Source organism: Cyprinus carpio, chromosome B11 (genome assembly GCF_018340385.1).
Source record: "Cyprinus carpio isolate SPL01 chromosome B11, ASM1834038v1, whole genome shotgun sequence".
NCBI lineage: Eukaryota > Metazoa > Chordata > Actinopteri > Cypriniformes > Cyprinidae > Cyprinus > Cyprinus carpio.
In genome coordinates this window covers 22514785-22541373 of record NC_056607.1, presented here as the reverse complement: position 1 = coordinate 22541373, position 26589 = coordinate 22514785, and the positions used below count along the sequence as shown (strand labels likewise).

The 26589-nt window shown below is 35.3% G+C and overlaps 1 protein-coding gene across 1 annotated transcript; it reads right to left on the bottom strand.

Annotated features, from left to right (window-relative positions):
• Nucleotides 1–3553: 3553 nt before the first annotated feature.
• On the bottom strand, nt 3554–25817 carry LOC109050780 (tudor domain-containing protein 3). The gene is given in 14 exon segments (XM_042734633.1): nt 3554–4799; nt 6148–6273; nt 7202–8034; nt 11358–11419; nt 11421–11478; nt 11715–11886; nt 13198–13347; nt 16294–16443; nt 16538–16609; nt 17555–17696; nt 22837–22997; nt 23369–23434; nt 23597–23687; nt 25617–25817. Coding segments are annotated over 14 exon segments (2238 nt in total). The 5' UTR covers nt 25655–25817; the 3' UTR covers nt 3554–4682.
• Between the last annotated feature and the right edge of the window lie 772 nt (nt 25818–26589).

Below are 26589 nucleotides of genomic sequence, written 5' to 3'. Positions count from 1 at the left end.
TAACGTCTTTGACCCATAGGCTACACAAACAAATAAATACAAAATTATTTTTAGAAGATAACACTGAATTTGCTTAAGAAAAGAAATAAGGCGTCTTGACAGCAGCTTTTAGCTGAAGGAACAATGCTTCCACGTCTGCAGGGAGTGTCAGTGACTTGGCATCTGATGTCATAATGCTAACCTGTCATCTTTTCATCATAATACAAAACAGATCAATCCATTAAGAATGTGCAAAACTCTCTTCTATCACTCAGGAGTTTAAAAATGTCCATTCTGACGGCTTAACTTATAATTACATATGCAACGTAACTTGCGCTAGTTCTTTAGTTTGTGTTTTCTAGGCCGGTTCTCATCACACGTCTAACCTAATTTGTCTGCGCTAATCAGTAAAAGTTTAGAAGAACAAGCGCTCTGTCAGGCCGAAACTTCCAGCACTCAACTTTCAGCTATTCAGAGATGGTCTCCATATCACACGCTATGAATTATTTATATATGCAAATGCAGAGCTTCAACATGCATACACTAAAGCCCTCCCGACCTCACCGCCGTTTACAATAACAAACAAATATCAGTTTTCTTATGCACTGACATTTCTGACTCTCTTTTTCATGATAAGATCCAAATGTTTTGACGTTGTGGTTCTGAGCGAGTCTTTGGCTACGGATGAAATGTTGGTCATAGTGGGTTTTGTAATGTGAAAAATGATAGCGCCCCACTGCAGAGATCTCCGTTTCAGGCGGATGCTATTGACTTACTGTGTGTTCGCTTCACTGGCTACAACAAATGAAGCTGGAGGGACACACAGCAGGCCGATGTTTGCTGATAAGGGAAGACACGAGACTCTGGCTCGGGGTTCATTCAATATCTCTGATTTCTGTTCTCAACTCCGAGCTACTCCTGTCCTGTCCTGTCTCCTAAGAAATACAAAAAAAAAAAAAAAAACTTCAAAATTGGTGAGCGACAGATGGCAGGCGGCACATTTAAACCCTGCTAAATATTAACTAGTAGCTGCTGTTCGGAGTCCGACTTTGTATGCAAACAGAAGCATGACAGACCTAATGTTTGATTAAATATCAGGTGTTTGCAATTTGCAATGCTTAAAGGAATATTTCACCCAAAAATGGATGCTCTGCAGTGAATGGGTGCCGTCAGAATGAGTCCAAACAGCTGATAAAAACATCACAAGTAATCCACAGCACTCCATTTCATCAGTTAATGCCTTTAGAAGACAAAAGCTGCATGTTTGTAAGAAACAAATCCATCAAGACATTTTTAACTTAAAACGGTTGCTTCTGGGTAAAATACGAGTCCATAATAATGCTTCCTCCAGTGAAAAAGTCCATCTCCAAAACCCACATATTTGTTTCGAGCCGTTTTAGACAGTTTTCGTTTGTAAACTGTGCTTGATCTGTGCATATTTCTCTCATGATTCAGACTAAACCACTTTTTCTCTGGAGAATGTTATTAGAAAGTGTTATTTTAATTGGAAACAACTGTTTGATGTTAAAAACGTCTTAAAGATGGATTTGTTTCTTACAAACACAACTTTTCACTTGAAAAGATGTTTGATGGACTGGAGTGCTGTGGATTACTTGTGGATTATTGTGATGTTTTTATCAGCTGTTTGGACTCTCATTCTGACGGCACCCATTCACTGCAGAGCATCCATTGATGAGACACTGATGCAATGCTACACTTCTCCAAATCTGATGAAGAAACAAACTCATTTTCATTTCAGATGGCCTGAGCATGAGGACATTTTCAGCAAATTTTCACTTTTAGGTGAACTATTCCTTTCAAGTACAGACACTTTTTGTAAACGTCTGGGGTCCAGACACGCTCTCTCTGTATAAATCTAGATTAAAGACAGGTCTCTTTAGCCAAGCATTCACACAATGTCTCTCATAACCTTGTACCGCCGTTATATCTGATCAAATACACATTATCATTCTTTAGCTTGGATTAAACACATTATTTTTTTGCTTGGTTGGAACAGCAGCTATACATTAATTTTTCTCTATTTGCTTCTCTGTTTCTGCAACAGGATGGGCATAGAGAGGTTACTATGAATAACACAAGCTTCAGTCTGGATCCAGCCCTCACAAAGACCAGAGATGACCGAACACCTGAGAAGAGATGATGCCAAACCTGAACCTACATTTTTAACCAAGTTTGATCACAACCTATAATCATTGCTGTTCATAGTGTTCACCGTCTGTTTGAATACATGGCATTAACTAACTACATGAATTTTACTGTACATTTCTGCTATATGGACATCACCTTGACATAGTCACCACTGATAAGCGACTCCTAAATATACCATAGAAACTATAATTTTCTATGAAGCTGCTTTGCAACAATTTGTATCATGACAAGAACTATACAAACAAACGTGAATTGAACTTTTCAATGGTAAAATACTTTCTCGAATGATAACTAAGCAATTCATAGTGGAAACAAGCACTGGACCTGAGTGAACAAATGTGTATAAATCATTCATACAGCAAATTGAAAGTGGCAGCTTCATTTAGGAACAATTCACACAACAGACATTTGTTATGTTTGTGTTTTAAGACTAAAGGCTCATTAACCCCAAGGACAATATTTATAACAAAAAAAAAAAAGTTTTAAAACTGATAAACGCTTAAAACTTTGACATCCAATAATAATCTACTCTATTCCAAAGAGCTCGAGCATTTAAAGGGATAGTTCACTCAAAAATAAAAATTCTGTCATTACTCACCTTCAGACCTTTGTTCATCTTCAGAGCACAAATTAAGATTTTTTGATGCATTCCGAGAGCTCTCTGACCCTCCGATAGACAACAAAGATCCTTACATGGTCAAGGTCCAAAAACGTAGCAAAGACATTGGTAAAACAATCCATGTGACATCAGAGGTTCAACCGTAATTAAACGAAGCTACGAGAATACTTTTTGTGCACTTTACTCAACAATTCGTCTCCTCTGTGTCACCATGGCACCATTTTGGGGAGTATACACTAAACGTAAACAACGTATGCTATTCTGTGTCAGCTGCACCACACGGATACGTTGTTGATTATGTCATTATGGATCATGGCAGCTCAAAATGTAAACAACATAGAAAACGTGACAGCTGACACAGAACAGCATTGTTTCATTAAAGAATATTAAAGACAGAATTTTCATTTTTGCCAACAAAAACGAAACAATGGTTTTGAGTGTTAGTGCGGACACTAATATCTTCAATGTTATATTTGTCGTTCTTTGTGTGAACAGGACTTAAAGGGACAGTTCACCAAAAATATTTACTCACCTTCAAGTTGTTACAAACCTGCATGAGTTTCTTTTTTTCTGTTGCACACAAAAGATATTTTGAAGAATGCCCGTAACCAAATAGCGGACATAATGGCTACCGTCAACTGTTTGGTGAAAGAATTACAATTTTTGGGTGAACTGTCCCTTTAAGGATCATTATTTTGCAGTATTTTGTTTTAAATACTGCCAACAAATTAAAAGTATCAACTGCAAAAAAAAAACAAACAAGAAAACAAAAACAAATGGCACAAATTGAGTTTTGAACAAAAGAGCATAGCGCTTTTATAATTATTAATATCAAGTCCTTTACAAATAGTCACCGTGTACAGCAGCCGTTTGCATGGCAAATTTCACAGAGTCCAGAATTCATCAATGCAACGTGTGCTGCAAGCCCTTACAGATCAGTCTCCCATGCCGAGACAGGGATCAGATATTTTTGAGATATGTTCTTTCATCTCCTCCACTAGAGATCAAATCAACAGTCTTTGAATTTATAAAAACATCTTTGAGATCAAACACAAATGTTACTGTTTTGTTGTCTCCTCTTAACTCACATGAAACCGTGCATATGGAGCGCAGCGAGTACCTCGCACATTTTCACTCAGACATGTAACTGAAGCATTGTCATGTGACTTTTATAAATGCTTATTTAGTGAATCTCATGTCCAGGTCACATTTCACCCCAAAATCCAAAAACAAAAAAAACAAAAAAAACCTTTGCATAAAGGAAGCCTATATAAGGATCATTCAGATATTTTGCATTGTGACATTTTCATGATTATGCACATTTTCTCAATTACTTTTGTGTTTTGTGTAATTTAAACTACTGTACTATTTTACTGCATTGCATTAGAAAAATACTGAAATTTTATTTAAATAAAAATAAAGAAAATATTACAGTCATAAAAATATTTTACTTTTATAACAGTAACAATAATTATTAATAATGTATTAATTATTAATTCCAATCTTTAATTATTAACTGAACCCTAATAATGTCACAATGCAAATTATAATTTCCTATTCTTTTATTTTGGGGTGAAATATTACGATATTCACTCTATTAGCATATCCTATATATTTAGCTGTTAATGATGCTTTTGAAAAGGTACAACAAACTGCATGTAATTTTCTCCAATTAGAGTCATTTACTAGTGGATAACGAGATGATAATTACTTGCATGGGCAGAGAACATCATGTTGCATTTATATTGATCTACAGAAACTACATAATGCTAGACGGGCCTATTAGCAGAAGAGTAACAGCCGTAAACCTGATCTAGTCCTGACCTAAGTGTGTTGGTTTACCAAAAAAATCAAATGAGTTCCCTTGCCAGTGAAAGGCTGTGAGTGTGGGTTTGTGACTGTGTGTGAGCGCGAGTCAGTCTCTTGCACGTGGCGGCTGGTAATATTGTTGTGTCGGTCGAGAGCGGCGAGGCTGTCCATCTCCTCCTCTTCGAAATTCAAGTGAATTCTCATAGTAAACGTCTTCATCATCCTGTAAAGAAGTTACCAGGAATGAGTGACTAATCTTACTGATAAATGCAAATCTACCGCATCAGTCACGACAACAGAACACAGACTGGTCCTTAAATAAATACAACACAACCAAATTTGGAACTGGATAAAAAAAAACTAAATAAATTAATAAAAATAAACAATATTTAAATAATGTAAAAATAAAAATTAGAACAAATAAATTATATATATAATAATATATAATAATAATAATAATTATAATAACAGTAAAGTACTATAATAGTAAAAACAAATAAAGTAACTTAATATAAATTAGAATTTTTCAAATAATATTTTAGACATATTTATAATACAAACAGAAGACAGACTGGTCTTGTCTGCATCAATAGCCTCATGGGCAGCATATAGCGCTGTTGCGCTTCAGGAGTCCCCAGTTCGAGTCCCGGCTCGCGGACCTTTCCTGACCCCGCCCCCATGTCTCTCACCCACTTCACTTCCTGCCTAAATACGGTCCTATCTTTATACAAAGGCAAAAACCCCAAAATAAAAAGACAAACAGGCTTGTCTTGAAATCAGTAAAACACCACAAAAATCTGGGAATTTGGAAAAGAAAAAACAAAAAAAATAAATGTATAAATAATATACAATTTAATAAATTAAAATACAATATTTTTTATAAAAAGGATAAATAAGATTTAAAAAAAATTTTTTTAATAAAAAACAGTACAGTATTATAATGTATAATGTATAGTTTAAAATTAAAAAAAAAAAAAAGTAATAATGTAACTACATATTTTCCAACTAATATTTCAGACATATGTAAAAAATAATTATTCACAGTATTGGGTCTTTATACAAAAAAAAAAAAATAATAATAATAATAATAATATTATATATATATATATATATATATAAACCCTTTTAGATTTTAGGACAGGGGTCCCTTGCACAAAAATGTTCAAAAAGTCCTGGCATAAGCAGCATAAAAATATGCAACAAATATTGGGCAAAAATAATACATATTTATTAGACTTAAATCTAACCTTTTAAACAAATGAATGAATGAATGAATGAGGCATTTATATAGCGCTTTTTATTGTGCATTGCTGTACACCCAAATTTTGCTTTACAATCATTTGAGGGGGTCTCTCCTCAACCACCACCATGAATGGAAAGAAAGAAAGAAAGCAAGAATATTTAAAAGCACCATTTCTCTCACTTTGGTACAATGTTCCCAAATGATATGATTGCTAAAAGAAGGTATTTATGAAGGCAGCAAATTATTGAACAGCCTTCACGTTGGCACCTTCAAAATGCTCTGGGTTTTGTAACAGAGCTCAAGGCTTGGAGCTCAATCTGTTGCTTACCCACACATCCATGTGCAGAGGTTTGATATTGTGAAGCAGAACTTCTTCGCAGTTGCCGTAGTCGCTGAACACAACCACAGCTGTGGATCCAGACGGGTGGATGGCGTCGATTCTCGCCCGATAAAACTGCCACCGATATACAAAGACATTTTACAAACACAAAAGGGGAAAGTGCAACAAACTGTACAAGGAGCAACAATCGTGGTTCAGGAATTAAAAGCTCCATTAATTTTCTCCACAGGGAAATTGATTTTCAATGCTAAACTCTTAAAGATGGCTACAGCTACAGTGCAACCTTTGATACAATTGGAGTCGATCTAAATATAACGCTATAATCAATACTTTTCATTTTACTTTTTCATTAGTTAATCTTGTTGGCTGTTATAGTAAAAAGAGTTCCACAGGTAATGCTCATTTCATATGCAAAGATGTTAGCCAATCAGAGCAGAGCAGACACGCCCCTCCCAAAAGAGCATTAAAATCAAAGGCTAAATTCAGGGCAGAAAATTTACATTTATATCTAAATTATGACATTTTTGATTAACAAACTAAACTAAGATTATAAGCTCAGCTCAGGAAACACTATAAAATAATAATGCATTTCATGACCCCTTTAAATCTTGTTTAACAGTATAATTCCTGGTGAAAAACTACATTACCCATGATCCTTTACAGAAAAGTTGGTCTCCAAACTACTTAATTATTTGCGTATATATATATATTTGGCAATAAACTACAAATATATTGCTTGTATAGATCGATCACCGATTTTAAAAGAACAGTTTTATATCTCACCATTGCTTTTAAATCGCAAGGCATCATGGGATTGTAGTTTTTTCTTCAATAAAGCCAAAAGTACACAATCTTTGCCATTTAGTTTGATTTTATTTATTTATTTTTGCTTCAAATAAAAGTTTATGTTGTGATTCACCTTATAGTTGGTTAGATTGGTTCACAGCTTATAACACTTTAACCAAGATTTTCCCTTTGAGAAAAATGAATGGAAAAAACACTTCCAGAACCGACGCCACTTAAAAATAAGCAAATGACTGACCTTATTGTCTTCCCAGTAGAGCGCTAGACACTGGTCACCAGCTCTCCAGTCTACGTGATTATTTGTGTCCGTCGTCTCCCTCTGACCTTTGATTGGTCCGGATCGTTTCTTGGGGGCGGAGTTATGCATGTTGGTTTGTTTTTGAGGCGGGGCTGAAGACTGCGACTTGATTGGACCGCTCCGCCTCTGTTCTAAATCACCATTAGGGAGCTGCGCGTTTGAAAACCTGCCCACTTTGATGCACTGACCCAATCCAGCGTCCTGCGAAAAGTCTTTTTTTGTTGCATCCTGGGAACGCTCAAAGTAGCCTGAATTGGGTCTTTCTGGCTTGCCTTTCCTTCTGTTGTCCTTCTGATCCGAGCCAGCGGGATTTGAGGATTTGGGTGCCGCGGTCCCATTTGATTGGTTTTTCCTAAACGAAGCAGGCCCTGTCCCATCCTGCTCCTTCAATCCGCCGTTATGTGGTTCCTGCTGGAAGCTTTTTGACCCGCTATATTCCTTTCCAGAGCTACCCTGCTGCTCCCTAGACTTCCCCATCGAGGTGTATGTCTGTCTAGCATCTTGAGAGTCATTCTTCCATCGCTCTGATCCTCCTCTTCCTGTTCGCTCTTCCCTGTCCCTCCATTTCTGCGGCTGGGAGATGCTGGAGGAGGCCGCGCTGGGTTTAGGAAAGTCTCCGTCCTTCTGGAAACGTGGAGGCCTGTCGTTTCTCTGCGAGCGCCCCTCGTTTCGGGGAGGGTGTTTGGACTGGGTGGCATCTCTGGACATTTGATCAGTGCCGGGGAATGTCATCTTAAATTGGTGATCTTGAAGTGAAGGTTGGTTCTTAGACTCTAGAGGGTTAATTATGAGAAAAACAGTAAAGCAACTTGATTACAAATTGTAAATGTAGTAAGCGCCTATGATGAAAAATGCGTGAATGAGAGATGCAGTTTCATTCACCAAAGTAACAATAGTAATAATTAAAACTAAAATTACAACTATTTTAAAAGAATCTCTCACAATGTTTTGTTTAAATTTTAACAGTAAAATTTTTTGAGAAGCATTTCATCGTCAAAAATAATTAATTTTTTGCCTTCATTAGATTACCACCATTTTTGGAAGTAAATCTGCATTAAATAAATCCAACACAGACTTTCTGAAAATATAAATATTTTATATTTGCATTCTGTAAAAATTTTAATAAATGATTCGGCTTTTAAGAATTCAATTGATTAGAAAGGCTTTTTGATCATTAAAATTTAATTACACCATTAAAATTGAATCCAGAAAAATGAAAAAGGGAATAAAAAAAATTTGGGAAAAATAAATCTTTCATAAAAATAACTTATATTTTTTATAATAACTTTAATAATAAAAACTAATAAAAATATACTTTTAATAATTTGTTGTTAAATTGAATAATTTAATAATAATTTAATTAATAAATCAATTAATCAGATTTTCTTTTTGATTACAAAACTTTTAATGTAAATATTAAAAAGGGATTCCAGTAAAAATCTAATGGAAAAGCTCAACTTTTAATAAATTGTTCTTAAATTTAAAGTTTTATGATTCTAATTAGTTACACACTTTTGATCAATTTATGAAAATTTAATGCAATCATTAAAAGAGCCTAGACAAATGAAAATAGGGGGGGAAAGCTGAATTTAGAAACATTAAAAAAAATGCAATATACAACTGATAAAGTTATTACCTGCTATGCCAAACAATTAAATGGCACATTTCTGTATTTGCGAAGAAAACCTCAGAAAAGACAATTCAAACCGACTGAAAAACCTGTTACCTGTTGTTTTGCATATTTTTAGTGTCTTGCACCATGAGCGTCACGGCATGCATTTAAATTACCTTTTATGATGTGGAGAAATGCAGCAAAAGAACAAGCATTAACAAAGTTCATTCAAGAAAGCTGACAGTCTCTTCACAGAAATATCAACTTAAAAGCAGGACACAGTGATGATGCAGAGCACTTCAAAAAGTGCAATTACAGTGTGTTTCAGATCATTCTGACTCAAAGAAAGAGCATGAATGTTAAAACAACAGCACTGAAAGAGCGGAAGACGACAAACCGTTTCTCCACATATTAGCCCTGTCTGTTTTCTCCTAAAGCCATATGTCAGGCAGAGCTTACCAGCCGCAGAGACTTATCTAAAGCTGACTAATAGAGCGCCTTCATTTGGGACTGGCCATCTGTTTGACGCCGCACAGTTCTGCAGCCCACTGGGACTTCAACATAAGAGGAGATTAAAAAAAATCCTGATACAATGTTCCCATTATTAAGATTGGTTCCATTGCAAATGCAGTAGGAATGAAGGAAATTATACAATCGTTTTAAAGCAATCATTTATAGTCATTTTTGCAAAAAACTCTGATCACAACCTCAAAATGAAAAAGGGTCTTATCATGCCGAAGGGTTTATTCTGGATATAATAAGAATAAGAATAGTTAATCCATAACTGGGGTTGGGTATCATTTTAATTTTATCGATTCTGATTCATATAGATTCCTAGTTTAGATTCCAATAAGAAAAAAAAAAATCCAATGATGTCAAACATTTATTGTCTTTTTGCAAAGCATTCTGTTGCAGCTGAATAACATCAGCAAAAATCAGCAGCCTGCAGAACATTTACAAGAGGAACTTTTGCCTATGCTTTTAACAAAAATACCACAGCAAAAACAATTTTCAAACATTAAAGTGTTAAAGACAACTAAACAATCAGTTATAAAATAGAACCAAACAAATCAATTAGCAATAGCATAAATAAATACAACTGAACTAAATTTCAGGTTCAGAAACTAATTAAAAGTTTAAAAACACTATAAAGTTTTCTTTTCATAAATAAAATACAGATTAATTAAAGTTATTAAAGATATCCAGTCAAGATCAGTGCATGATTTTCTTTCATTCTTTGATTATGATTAATGACAGGCAGAGCGTTTATTAGGCTGCTGTTTCTTTAACACCGAACACACGCAGATCATAAAATACTGTAAACGTGTGTTTTCTTTCTCATCTGTTTACGTTCACTTAAGACAAAACAGCTGTGTTTATGATGATATACTGACGTAGTTTTCTGCATACTGGTTGATAAATATAAAAGTCGTCAGTTCCGGTTCGGAGCAACCTTTTCTGAAGTGGAAATGCATGGAACGGCTTGAGAACAGACGCAAACCAGGAACCTGCACCGAGACCGCTGTTCTCTCTGCTCACACTTCAGAAGGTAGCAAGTTTCATGGCTAAAGTAAACAGTCTCTCAGAGAACTGCTTGTCATCCCGCAGAAGAGTGACGTGAAGTGAAGTGAAGTGAAGTGAAGTGAAGTGAAGTGAAGTGAGGCCAAGTATGGTGACCCATACTCGGAATTTGTGCTCTGCATTTAACCCATCCAAGTGCACACACACAGCAGTGAGTAGTGAACAAACACACACACACACACACACACACACACACACAGTAGTAAACACACCCAGAGCAGTTGGGGGTTCGGTGCCTTGCTCAAGGGTCTCACCTCAGTCGTGGTATTAAGGGTGGAAGAGAGTGCTGGGGATTCCCTCCCCACACCTACAATCCCTGCTGGACCTGAGACTTGAACCCGCAACCTTCGGGTTACAAGTCTGACTTGACTCTCTAACCATAAGGCCACAACTGCCCCCACGAGAGGAGCGGGTTGAGCAGAGCTCATTTGCATTTAAAGCAGCATGCAACAAAACGGCTTGCTCTGAAAAGAGCTGTTTTTGACGATAGAAAGGGTGTTGTTTTACACTACCATAGAAAAATTTTAACCAAAGTATGTTATAGACTTTTCATGAAGACCCTCAAGAATCATATCAACTTGTGGAAAATGGACATAACATTCTTGGAAAGTAAAATTAACTTAAAGCTTAAAGATAAAGTACTGAAATTTCTTAACCTATAACTAAAGAATAAGTTAAAGCTAAACAAATGTATAATAATACTAATAAATCCTAAAATAAAAAAAAAATCTAAATATAAACAAATTTAAAATATTAGTAAATAATAAAATAGCACATATATAATAACACACTTTCTATTTGAAAGGACAAAACAGGCCCTTATAATATCAGAATCCAAAATTTAAAGCAGCACTCATATTGTTAGCATTTTTCATTTTTAAAGGTAAAACAAATTCTGTGTACCATCAGTGGACAGCGTCCCCATTTTTGACTCCAGGAAGTCAAACAGTGTGCTGGGTCCAGATCCTTCCTCCTGCTTCCTCATCCTCATCTTGTCTGGAGCGTCCCCTTCCACGACCCTTTCCTGTCAGAGAACAAATAAACCGATGAATTAAAAGGACAAACAAGCAAAGTGGCAATTAAAATCCTGAATAATCAATCTGAGATGCTAGATTATCATCAGTGGGTTTTATTGCACTAAATAAGCAACCAACACCGCCCTGCTCTTATAACATCTACAGCCTGTTTTCCTTGAGCAGTTGCATATCTGACAACGATCTGAAGGTTTCTGGTTCTTTTCTCAGCGCCTGAAGGTCTTACCTCGAGGTGGTGGGCGGCTCTGCTCCGTTTGGGCAGCTTTGGGATGGTTTGTTCTGGTGAGCAGGAAGTTGAGGGCCACCTCCATGTTATTGTTGTTATCCAGCAGGGCCTGTCTGGCTGCCTCTCGGTTAAAGCCCATCTCCATGATGTCCCTCAAAGCACGCTCATCAACCTTGAAGAGACAGCAGCAGCAACATGAAACAGCAGGAAGGAATTTGATGAACTTGAGGGTCATCAAAAAATGCATTAAAATCAGGGACAAAAGAACAGATGTAGCAAACAGAAAGCACAAAAACATTCTGACTTGCAGTCAAAAACAAAACAGACACAGAGGGGTCGCACATCAATGCGCACGTCAGCCATCGATTCATCTTTTACCAGAGAAGGCATGTACTCTCTTAAAGAGAAATAATGGCATTTACTTATAACAAAGTCCATCATACAATTTTGGGGCACTTAAGGTGTTTTCAAAGATTGTTAGAAACACGAAAGTGAAAACAGCAGAATTTAAATCCATTAAGAAACACTTATACAGAAATGTTTAACCCCTATTTTCAAAGCCTAAATGAAGCACTTTCCATGATGACTTTCTCCTTGTATAGGGTTCAGAAGTGTGAGGTCAGCATGATTTTGTACTTTTTAAAAATTAGGAAATAGAAAAATAGGAAATTAATACATTTATACAGCAAAGATGCATTAAACTGTATTAAAATGACAGCAATGTTACAAAAACAAATGTTATTAGAAATACTGTTGACTGTGAACTTTCTATTCAAAGTATCCTGAAAAACTAAATGTTTCTCAGTTTCCACGAAAACTGTTTTCAACATTGATAATAATCAGAAATGTTTCTTGAGCAGCAAATCAGCATATTAGAATGATTTCTGAAGATCATGTGACACTGAAGACTTGGAGTTATGATGCTGAAAATTCAGAAATAAATTACATTTTACAATATATTCACATAGAAAACACTAGTTTTAAATTGTAATAATGTTACACAATATTACTCTTTCTAATCAAATAAATGCATGCTTGGTGAGTATAAAAGTATTTTCTAAAATACCCAGATTGTTTGTTCTTGTCTGTGCGATACAACCCCATTTTGACATTTAATGAAGAAAATGCATAATGAGTGATGCATGTCTGTGTAAAACTCACCATTATGATGTATTCAAGTATTTTGGCCTGTTTTATCACTTAGTAACGTAACAACACTAAATCTAGTAATGATGCATTTTAAACAGACCCATTGGTTTCGGATTAAACCACAGCTGTTTTGTTCTCAGTGAGGACCGCATAAAAAATGGCATATTTAACTGAGCTAGATGTTAGATCTGAAGATATTATAATTACGTTCAGTCTGTTTGGATCTTCTCCCGTGTTTTACAGATTTAACAGTTCATTTTTTAATGAGAAAGAACTTAAAACTGCTGACAAAGCACTAATTTTACATCTTTTTATGATGATCTTTGGATCTCACCAAATCTCTGTAAACTCCTTCTGACTTGTTCTCCGTCCACGGCTTCTCTCTCTCTTCTTGTCTTCTTTGATAGGTGTCTCGGTTCTTGTAGGTGGATCCTGGATTGGCGAGGTTTCCGCCTGCATTGCCTCCACCGCCGAAGGTACGTGTCTATCACAAACCAAACAGAAGACAACAGATGCATGATGAAAAACACCAGACACTGGTGCATCTCCAGCAATTTCAGAACTGATTTTACAAGAGCACAACTTCAGCACAATGAACGATTTTTTTTGGACATCATAAGTGTGTTTTAAAAGTTCAAATCAAACTGAGTTTGGAAACACAGCCCAGGTGCAGCAGAGACAAAGTGTTTAATCATTTATGTGGTGTTCACTTGTAATTACACACGCAAAACCAAACATTTCTTAATTAAATATCAGAGAATATTAAGTTCACCCATGGCCTAAGGACGCAGTTATGAGAACGAGCAAATTCAATTACATATTGCTTTAATATATCAATATTTCATTATCAAAGGTGCTACTTTGTTGCAGGGGATGAAAATCATATTTATTCTGAATTGAAATGCCAATATCTTTGCACAATGCAAAACACTGAAATCTGGGGGTTATATGTACATTAACAGTCAAAAGTTTGGAATAATTAGGATTTTAACATGTTTTTGAAAGTAGTCTCTTCTGCTCACCAAGTAAAAATCAGAAATACAGTAAAACAGCAATAATGTAAATTATTATTGCAATTTTAAAATTGCACATTTGAATATATTTTAAAATGTAACATTTATTTTTCAAAAATTATTTTATTAATAGAAAGATTAATGGACATTAACCTGAATCAGGATTTTTGTCTTTACTGCCTCTTTTGGTCAGTTTAATGGGCCCTTGTGGAGTAAACGTATTAATTTTTAATGCTTTTTTTTTAATTACTGAAACCAAACTTTTAAATAATAATGCATAACGGCTTCTACAAAAATATAACGTGAACACAACTGTTTTCAATATTGACGACAATCAGAAATGCAGCAAATCAGTATATCAGAATGATTTCTGAAGATCATGTGACACTGAAGACTGGAGTAATGATGCTGAAAATACAGCTGCGCATCACAGAAATAAATTACATTTTAACATAACTTCACATAGAAAACAATTATTTTAAATTGTAATAATTTTTTCACATTTTTACAGTATTTTTTGATAAAATAAATGCAGCAAAGAAGTGACTTCTTTAAAAATCAAACAGTAGTGTACATTAATTTCATGTTTAAACATATGATCATAGGGTGGGCTAATTGTTAATATTATTAAAGGGATACTCCACCCCAAAATGAAACTTTTTTAATTAATCACTCAACCCCATGTTGTTCCAAACCCGTAAAAGCTTTGTTCGTCTTCGGAACACAAGACTGTCCCATAGACTGCCAAGTAAATAACAGTGTCAAGGTCCATAAAAGGTATGAAAGTCATCGTCAGAATACTCCATCTGCCATCAGACGTGCAATCTGGGTTATATGATTGTTGACTTCAGGAAGAGACAGCAGCAGCCCTATACTCCTCTAATGATTCAGCGGGACCCCTGTGGAGAGGGTGAGCAGCTTCAAGTACCTCGGTGTAAACATCTCCGAGGAGCCTGACTTGGACTACACACATTCAAACACAGGTTAATAAAGCCAGGCAAAGACTGTACCATCTGAGACAGCTGAGAAAATTCAGGGTTTCACCTGCAATCCTGAAAACTTTCTATTCAGGGGCCATTGAAAGTGTATTGACTCAGTGTATATCAGTGTGGTATGGGAACAGCTCCAGTCATGACTGCAAAGCCCTGCAGAGAGTTTGTGCGCTTAGCTGAGCGCATCTCAGGGTCGCTCTCCCCTCTCTGCAGGACATCTACCTCAAACGCTGCAAAAGCAGAGCTGTTAAAATAATCAAGGACTTCCATTCACCCCAGTAACCATCTTTTCACTTTGCTGCCATCTGGTAAGCGTTTCCGTAGCCTGATGTCAAAAACTGAGAGACTTATGGGGAGTTTCTTCCCCCAGGCCATCAGGCTCCTAAACTCAAAACCAGCCTCTTAACATCTTCATGTCTCCACTTAATATTCACTTTATCAGTAAGATATTCATCATTCACTACCTCACATTGACATACTGAAAGTGTCAACCTGTTTGCACATTTGCCTCTTGTACATTCCTGTGTATCTCATTATTTAAGACTACAGTTTACTTCATGCACATTATTTTTTCCACTATATATTTTAATTCTACAGTATACATCTCTTTATATATTTTTATATTTTATTCTTATATTTTTATTGTTTACTTTTATTTCATTCTTTCATAGCTATATTTATGTATATTTTCATCTGTGTTGTATTCTTTAATAATTGCAATGTCCATGGAGCGTACCTGACTCACATTTCACTGCTGGTTATATATGCTCTATATAATCGTGTATGTGACGAATATTAATCTTGAATCTTGAATCTTGAATCTTGGGTATATGAAGCGACGGGAACACTTTTTGTAAGCGAAGAAAACAAAAAAAACGACTTTATTCAACAATTCCTTTGTCAACAGTCTCCTCTGTGTCTCTCCATATCACTGTAAGCTGCGTATGCGCTTCTTTATCATCTGTGCCACAAAGATGTGCTGTTTTCTTTCAGATCAAAGCTAAATACATGTAGAAACAGCGCATCCTTGTGGCGCGGATGATACAGAAGAGCATACACAGAATACGGGGATATGGACTGTTGGAATTGTTGAATAAAGTCGTTATTTTTGTTTTCTTTGCTTACAAAAAGTGTTCCCGTCGCTTCATATAACCCAAAATGCACATCTGATGGCAGATGGAGTATTCTGACGATGACTTTCATATCTTTTATGGACCTTCACACTGTTATTTATTTGACAGTCTATGGGACAGTCACAAGCCTCCAGGTTTTCATCCAAAATATCTTAAATTGTGTTCCGAAGACGAACGAAGCTTTTATGTGTTTGGAACGACATGGGGTTGAGTGATTAATGACAAAATTATCATGTTGGGGTGGAGTATCCCTTTAAATGTCTCATAATAATCATCAAGGACGACAGCACACCTCTTTACTCTTGGCCACCTCTGCGATAGCAGCGGTTCTTTGTTTCTCAAACTCATCGTTGTCGTCAGCAGATTTGACAGCGTTAGTGCTCTGCAGGGTCTTCCTCTGATCCAGAGCTCTGCTGTCCACCTGCTCCTTATTAGCACATTTCTACAGAGAGACGACGACAGATTATACACCATCCATCCAATCAGAGTCGATAAATAACCAGAAGGTCAAAGGTCACAATGAAAGAAGTTCTGACCTGTCCAAAGGGAACGAATGGAGGAGGTCCGCCTTCTGCACCAATGTTTCTTCTGCTGTGTTTGGCCAGGCTTTTTGTGGGATAAAGTTGAACATTAGATGTAATGTAACATTCAAGTGAATCCAGTCTAGGGTTACTTTAATATCACTGAGATACTATTATAGTTTTTACCAATATTTTAAATATGTTTTAATATATCTTTTAATACTGTTTTTCCATTTTCATTTGAGTTAAAGTGTTAATAATTGTGCTGGGTGTTTCTTTTTTTAATATGTATTAAGTTCAGTTTTAGTTATTTCATTAAAGTAAAATGAGAAATGATGCCTTGGAAATTATCTGAAAAAAAAAAAAAAAAAACTTTTTTTATGGTTTTCAGTTTTAGTTCATTACATAACCCTGATCCATCAGAGAGAATAATCTTTGGACTGAAGTTATTTACTCATCAAGGTGAATAAAGCAATGCATCTTCAAGCTATCTGGCTTTGATTGATAATTAAAAGAAATCATCTGTTGCCAATGTGTCATTCCTCACTGAGCCAAAACATGATGAATATTAACAGATGGTTACAGACACTGTGGCTTCTGTTTCTTAAGTTTTAATGAACAGAACATTTAAAGGGGTCACATTGTACACTTTTGCATCTCTTCATTTATTCCCTAGAGCCCACTTCATGGAGTAAAAACGGTTGTAAATTAGTGTAGTTTCATGTTTTACACCAACTTCCTTACACTCAGAATTAAACAGCTTGTACCACGGCATTTTTAATAATTCTGTATGCAAATGACCTCTGTTGTGATTGGCTAAGTGCATTTGGCGCGGGTCAAGTTGGTTAATTCTAAAGTGTTTTATTTATAAATGTGGGTGGTGATGTGTAGATTGAATCTCTATTTAATAAGAGCAATAAAAACAAATCCAGTTTGCATGTACAGTCATCTACTATCAGTCATGTACAACTACATCATAAATATTATCTGAAAATATTCATAATGAAGCTTGAGAGAAAACGAGCACCTCACCCTCTGAAACTCCCACTTCTCGATCATGTGATCCACTTCGCCTCCGAGAACCGTGATCTTGGAATCGTCCAATAGCAGGAGGCCATTTTTAACCTGAACGGCCCCCAGGAGCTTCACTTTGGTTCCAGGAGGAGTGTTCAGACTGAAAGTGGAGCAGAAATCAAATTAAAGTGTTAAATCACTTGCTTTCTTTTAAATATACTGACTGAAACACTGAAACTTTGGATTCAGAAGGGCTTTTTATCTTTTCCTCTTCTTCTCACCAAGGCTGCATTTCAAAAATAGAGCAAAATCAGGAATATTATGAAATATTATTATGATTTAAAATAACTGTTTTCTACTTGAATATATTTTAAAATTTAATTTATTTCTCTGATGTAAAGCTGAATTTTTTAGCATCATCACTCCAGTCTTCAGTGTCACATAATCCATCAGAAATCATTCCAATATGCTGATTTATTTTTTTAACAAAAAAATTGGAGTTTAATTGTAACAATGTCAAAGTCTTAATATTCTTAAAATATTATGAAAATATAATTTCTGAATTTTTGTGTGACCCAGGGATTTCTTGAGAGAGTTTTCCTCAGATTCGCCCCCAAAATAGGTCAGTTTTCCTTATTTGGCATCTGCGATGACTTTCCAAAAAAAATAAAGGAGTGAGAGAATTTAAAATTCATAATTGCTCTTCTCTGCTTTACTTACTTCTATTTCCTGGATGTCAATCAGGTTTTTTCTCTCCGATGTGTTCCAGCTTTAGTTAGTGTAGGGCATTTGCTGTAAATTGGGATTAAGAACTGGCTGTTTGACTTTAATTAAAGATTAAAGGGGGAGAAGGGATAGCTTGAGAGAGAGGAAGAAACTATTTTCCCTCACAAACACTCTAATACCCCAAGGACAGAAGTGGAGCAGTGAATTTTCCAAAATGCAGGCTTATTTCCTCAAATGTGTCCCCTCGCCTGCACCCTGATCAAATGTTAATGCACCGCTCTGCACTGCAGAAGAAGCTCCTGCTAAAAATACATCACACGCACACCTCCCCGCTCTCCTACACGCCAGATAAACTCGCCCTCAAGAACACAAGTCGAACTTTCCCTGCTCCTCTCATTAGAAGAGCCCGGGGAGTCTGACAGCACTCAATGTGTGACGTGACCAGCGCAATTACAGACTTTCCTGACCGCTTCATCGGCTCAAAGCTCAAAGGGAGGCAGGATCCGATACGAACTCTCTGGAGACGTCAGAAAATACACTGTTTGTTCCAGTGCAATGCTTCTGTTCTTTCAAACAATCTCACTACCATTTGAAGGTGAAATAATTATTTGAAATGAGTGAATCTAAACGGAATTGTAAACTACTGTTTATATACACACGTTGAAATAATGTATGCCCTTTTTTGTGCTTGTAATTCTGTGAATGAATAAGAAAGCTTTGGTTTCATTTGCATGCACTACTTTTTAAATGAACTGAATGAAACACTGAAAAGTTTAGGGTCGATAAGGTTTTAAAATGTTTGAGTCTCTTAAGCTTACCAAGGCTGGATTTATTTGATCAAAACTACAGTAAAAATATTAAAATGTAAAGTAACTTTTTTTTTTTGAATATTTTTTTTAAATATAATAATTCCTGTGATGCAAAGCTGTATTTTCAGCATCATTACTCCAGTCTTCAGTGTCACATGGTCTTCAGAAATCATTCTAATATGCTGATTTGCTGCTCAAGAAACATTTCTGATTATTATCAGTGTTGAAAACAGTTGTTCTTGTTAGTATTTTTGTGGAAACTGATGCATATTGTTTTTCAGAATTCTTTGATGAACAAAGTTAAAAAGAACAGCTTTTATTTGAAACTGGAATCTTGTTTTGTGAAATAATGACAGGTGAAATCATTTAAAACAGACACCGAATTGAACTGTAAAAACAACCAAATCAAACTACAATTCATAAGTGTGCAAAGCCTTCACAGAGACTTTAAAATAATGCATGTCCGTTCAGTGGTTGAATAAAGGAAGCTTTGGGTTCAAACGAACAGTGGAGAGTTTCATTCTGCACGTTAGCAACAGGGATGGATGTAGAGAGAGAGTGAGCCGAGGGACAGACGAATAAAGAGAGCTCTGTTCTTCAAACGGCTCACAACACAGTCTCCACCTGTAGCTGCTGGCCGACGGCCATCACAACGCCTGATGCCCAGCCAGAGCGGTAATGGAGACACGGGATTGGTGAGGTTTGAGGCAATCAGAAGGTCTGAAACTGGGGTTAAAGGAAGGGGAGTACAAGAAAAGGGCAGAAAAGGTTGTTTGAGTCTGAAGAGGCTTTACAAGATTACACAGTGTCACGTTTCCTGGACTGAGAGTGTTTTTGGGTATAAACAAGACTGTAAAGTATAACTGGAGTATGTTTTACAAGAAAATACTATTTCAGTTTTTTGCTACTTGAAAATGTCAGGTTTAACTCGATGTGTTAGTTGCAGTTTTTTTGTAACGGTTTCAAATTAAATCTTACACCACAGGAACAGCTCACCTAACAGTGAAAATTAGCTGAAAATTTATTCACCCTCAGGACATCCAAGTTGTAGTTGTGTTTGTTTCTTCATCATATTTCGAGAAATATAGCATTCCACCACTTGCTCATCAATGGATGCTCTGCAGTGAATGGGTGCCATCCGAATGAGAGTCCAAACAGCTGATAAAAACATCACAATAATCCACACCACTCCAGTCCATCAGTTAATGCCTTAAAAAAAGCTGCATGTTTGTAAGAAACAAATCCATCAAGATAATTTTTTAACTTCAAACCAGCTAAAATGCAAGTCCTCTATTTATAACATTACTTTCTTCAGTTAAAAGGTCTGCACAGATCTAAACAAATATGTGGCTGGATTTTGATGTGAGAGACAACAGAAGATGGAATTCGCATTGGAGGAAGCGTTATTATGGACTCATATTTTGGCCAGAAGCAATGCTTTTAGGTTAAAAAACATCTTAACAATGGATTTGTTTCTTACAAACACGCAGATTTGGCCTCACAAGATGTTAACTGATGGACTGGAGTGGTGTGGATTATTGTGGTGTTTTTATCAGCTGTTTGGACTCTCATTCTGACGGCACCCATTCACTGCAGAGCATCCATTGCTGAGACACTGATGCAGTGCTACATTTCTCCAAAGAAAAACTCATCTACATCTTGGATCATCTTAGGGTGAATAAATATTTAGCATTTTTACATTTTTGTATGAACTATTCCTTTAAGCATCATGGTAATTTTTGCTCATATTAGGGTTAATAATTTGAACAAACTCCTCACATTAAGTGTTAAAGCTAGGGATGTGACTTGTAATGCATTTGTACCTTCAGATGTTTTAAGCGCTTGACAAGAAAAAAAAAATGTAATTATAGTGATGCATAATTCAATGTAACAAGAGAGACACATTCTTGGCATGCAACCTGAATCTGAACTTGCGCAAAGACACTATTTTCCGCATTTCGAAATGACACTGATGTTTTGGGATGAGAAAATGAGCCTGAAGTAACCTCAGAAGCAGCGCAATACCACGACCCTGAATGACTCTGTAGTGCCGTGAACATCAATTCATAGTGAAAAACCTTTTTATGCAGCTCCCCACTACATCAAAACGTCTTTATAACGGCTCAAGGCAATTACAGGACCTCTTTATCACATAAAGAGCTGCGTTTAATCAAATACCGGGGTTTTGGCCTCATTATGGGCCACTTCACTGTGTCTGACGGGCCGAGACATTACTTCATTAAATCATACGGTGCAATTAGACATGCTTCAATTAAATGTCTGAGGTACTTGATTTTACAGCCACTCGTTTACAAAAGTGAGTGAGGGAAGTATAAAATTGCCGTCACTTGCCAAATCTTTACGTTTACGCTTTAATGTAATGTTTGACAGCAATAAACCTGAACAAACTAGCCCAAATATCTAATAAACAAACAGGAACTTTCTACAGAACTCTGCGGGCACAGATTCCACATCACTCATTCTAGTTCTGAAGTATGTAGTGTGCATAGTAAGCATACTTACTGAATACATGGAAAACCCACATGCATTTGCCAAAATGTTCACTATGAAATACTGTATCCCACAATGCAATGCTCTTGAGCTTGAAACTCGAATGGAACTTAAGAAACATCATTTTTATCTTCTCTTTCTTTTCTGCCAAAAGAGACTTTTACACATCATTAGATTAAAAATGCTAAATTACTGTATTTATTCACGAGATGAATGGACACCACTTGCTAAATTAAACATGCAACATAATAAAATCATGTAACAACACTGCAGCATACTACTGTTTGATTATTTAACGCTGCATGTTGCATACTATTTCACATACTATTAAATAATAACAGGCGCTAAGTTTGGAGTCAATACTATTAAAGAAATTAATACTTTTTTCAGTAAAGGTGCATGAAATAAATCATCATTTATAATGTTACAAAAGGTTTCTATTTCAAATAAATGCTGTTCTTTTCAACTCCATCAAAGAATTGTGAAAAATGAAATGAATGAATGAAGCAGAAAAAAAATGAAGCACCAAAACTGATTTCACCACTGATTTATTCAGCATCAAATCATTATATTGGAGTGATTTCTGAAAGATCATGTGACGCTGAAGACTGGAGTAATGATGCTGAAAATTCAGCTTTGATCACAGAAATAAGTTACATTTAAACATATTAACATAAAAAAGCTATTTTAAAATGTAATAATACTTCACATTTTTTTCTGTATTTTTGATTAAATAAATATAGCCTTGGTGAGCAAAAGAGATGATTTCAACAACAATTAAAAACTTCTGAATAGAAGTGTACATGTAGTATGAAGTATTACATGCAAAACATGGCCAATAAAATGTCATTCCCGCCCTTGTTAAATCAACTACAACCCTGATTACTCACCTACTAATTAGTGAACTAATTAGACTTTTTTTTTTTCAATTTTACGTGTTGCTTTAATACTTTTAATGCAAGAGAATAAATGAGTTTTAAATGGAAGAGAACTTCTCAGAAATTCTTTCAGCACATCAGACTTCAGCATGATTCTCTTCTTTTATTAAAGCAGCAGCATCTTGCTGCATTTAGCATCCCACACCAAGAACAAGAAATGTGTGAAGTGGACCTGACCTTCAGTTAGTCTAATTATACAAGGCTTCCTAAGGACATAAGTTCTCACTCACTACGAGTGGATGCTGATTAACAAATCTCTACTTGCAGGTAGTGCATGTATAATGAAAAGGTGGAAAGATATCTGCATGAGCTGTACCTGATTTTGGACAGATGTTTGTACTCGAGGCCGGTGCACGCCGTCTGACCATCTGTCATCTGCAGACGCAGCATCCTGGGCGCCGCCTGCGACTCCTCGTGATCTTTAGGAGCGGCGACATTACGAATCTTCAGCAACTGAAGGACACACGGGCCCTCCAACTGCAGGAGAACCATCAAACAGATAAAACACTCAGCTAAAAACCAAAGTAATGCATCAAGCTCATAAACATTTACATTTTAAACTAGTGTTGCAGAGAAACCAGAAAGCAGTCATTATTCTGCAGTAATGTCATGTCTTTTTGTCCAAACAAAATGCTCTTTAACCTCTGCTGATATTCTATCTATCTTCATTTATGTTCTCCTAATGTTCTCTTTAATAACAGCGCCATCCTGTGGGCAGCATTAGCAGGTGCATGTAGTCTATTTATATTGTAATTATGCATTATGTTAGATTTAAGCTTAAACCGAATCCCATCCAGTTTCTAATGATGGACATAAATCAAGCCAGTTATTTTAATACACCAACATACCTTTTCTATCCGTCCACTGTTGATGTCCGTTGGCAGGAAGCTCTTTCCGATTGGTCTCAGATCACTCTGTAATGCGAATTATATCATAGTATTATTTCTGTACGCTTTCTCAAGGTGTGGCGGCTTCTATGAAGAGCCGAAACCAAAATATACATGATCACAAATTGACAAAAAAATACTACATGAGTAAATATAAAAGGGAACAAGGTAACTTCTTAAAGCACTTGCGTTTAGTGCTACTTGGATGATGTCAGTCGGTGATGTTTTCTCCTTCTCTGTTGAACTCTTACACTCCTCTATTCCTTCATCTGTAAGGTACCTGTGTAGAGAAGCGTCTGATTTCAGTCAGGGTTTTATAATTACCCCAAATCTGGGAGGGATCACCATCCAAAAATTTAAAAAGCATCTATATATATATATATATATATATATATATATATATATATCTATATATATATATATATATATATATATATATATATATATATATATATATTCATCTGAGAAACAAAGTAATATACAGTGGAAAATTATTATTATACATATGGCCAAGTATTATTTCGAAAATACTTAGTTGCTATTAAATTACATTATTAGTTCTATTAGTATTATTTTTAGTTCTATATTATTAGATGTATTATTTGTTCACTTTTTTTCAATCCAATTTACTCAGTTACTACTATATATATATAGTAGTATATTATTTACTACTTTCATATATATATATATATATATATATATATATATATATATATATATATATATATATATATATATATATATATATATATATATATATATATATATATATTATTTTTATTTATTTATTTTTTTACATTGTTTTAATTTATACTTTGCCATGGCTCCGAATTTATTTTTTATTTTAGCACTTTCAGTGAAGGTAAAAGCACTGTGTGTGTGTTTTAAAATGTTTTATTAAAATGTTTCTTTTTGAATCTGCAGATTTAAATTACAATGCATATCTTTAAAGGCTGTGAGATTCTTACATTCACCAAATTAGTTTTATTACTATCTACAGTCTGAAGTTTCTGACAGAAGGGTTTGTTGATTTATCATTCACCTTATTTCTGTTAAAAAAATGTTCCTATTTTTTTTTTCTGTCTTTTGACAGTATTTATTTTTTTATGGACTGATAAAAAGATAAAAATCCCCTCTCTAAACACCTTTAACCGTCACTCACATTTTTGAACTTAGACTTAAAAGTGCAGTTTCCAAACTAAAATTATTATAATTCATGAACAAAAACATTTTATAACATGATATTGATGTACCATTTTCGTGGTAATGCAATGTCTGATTTAAAAATGGGTTTCAAAGGATGAATTTTGAGATTGTAAGTTTTCAGTTGATATATAATTTCAGATGATTTCTAAAGTATGAAAGAGAAAAAGACAATGAAGACGACTTTTTTTTTTTTTTTGTCAAGGTCAGAACTCCTGTTATGATGTTGATTTTTGAGGGTGCACTCTTGTCATAAATTAATCTATTACTTTTTCTACATAATTTTTAACAAAAAAACATTGGTAAAATATCTATTTAGGAGTCTTAGACCTTTCCAACGATATATAGTTTGTCATGATTAGGTAAACGTAGGTGACCCGTATACGGGACAGGGTGACAGTTAACAGGTTAACACTATAAGTCATATATAATCCATATTTCCCCAGTTTATTAATAGCACATATATGCTTTCAAGCACTTTGGAGTTGCATGTATACACCACAGTACTTCAATATAACTCCCAACATGCACAGTAAAGTCTGAGACCTCAAGGAAATGAAGTCAAGCTCTGAACACATAAATAAACCTCAACTCTTAAACTCTTGAAAGGCTGTATGTTTACTGTTCTGTGGAAGTTTAATGGAGCTTGTGAAACTTGTCATGACAGTCCAGACTGACTGAGTTAAAGGGAAGCACTGAGAAACTTCAGCAGGCGATTCATTAACTATCATACATGACTCATATATATATTAGAATTACTGATAAAAGACTAGCAGCTAATGCTAAATATGCTGATTATCGTGCTAACAGCACATAAACATGCCAAACAGACATAGAAATGATCTAATGAAGTGATATAAACTGTACGTTGTTACAGGATCTTATAAACACGCATAAATACAGGATAGAAGTAAAATCGCTATTAAATCTGAGCGAGTAGACGAATGTAAACACGAGTTAGCATCAGCCGCACGCTAAACCCAGTTAGCGCTCCGCAGCGACTCACCAGCCCTCTCTAATGAGCGCTGAGCTCAGATCACACATCTTCACACACACCGGGGAGTCTGTACGGGATCACTGGCTGAAATATCGCTGGAATCCCATCGTGTGCTAATCCCAATTCATCACCACAGCGTTAGCTCGCGCTGCAGCTGGATAAAGACAGGTGACGTCACGTCTTTCTTCTTCTTCTTCTTCTTCTTCTTCTTCTTCTTCCGTTTTTTGGCGCGTTACATCCTGTGTGCATATCGCCACCTACTGTTGCTGTCATGCAGTCATTGTTTATTTATAATCAGTTTCTTCCTTGTTTTTGCTTTTTCTATTCTCACACACGTATACACCCATATAATCGCAGTCTATATTTAAATCCTTTCACTTAACCTAGTAGTATATATGTATTTTATTAATATCCTGTATCCAACTCTATCTCTATTAAACTCATACAAACTCATTTACCTTACCTTTTAAAAAAAAGATATTAATTTCTTTCTTCATCATACCTTGTACAATTATATATTACATGCTCCACTGTTTCTTTCTCCCCACAACTCCCACATAGACCAGTCTCAAGTATTCCAGTTATTATATTCTTTATTATTTTAGTTATTATAACCTCTCCTTTCTTTTTCTACCACTTACACTTCTTTTAGTGTTTACCATTTTTTTATATTATATAAATGCCTTCCCTTATTATCTGTATTCCATGTTTCCTGTTAGTCTTTAATATATATATATATATATATATATATATATATATATATATATATATATATATATATATATATATATATTTTTTTTTTTTTTTTTTTTTTTTTTTTTAAATAGTTTTAATTTCACCTTTACTTAAAGGAACATTAAAATCTGTTACTTCTCTTTTTAAAGCATTTTTTTTTTGCACCCAGCAGAATCCAACTACCACTCCGTTTCTTTGCATACGCCATAATAATATTAATATTTCACACATCAGATCTTCTCTAGAA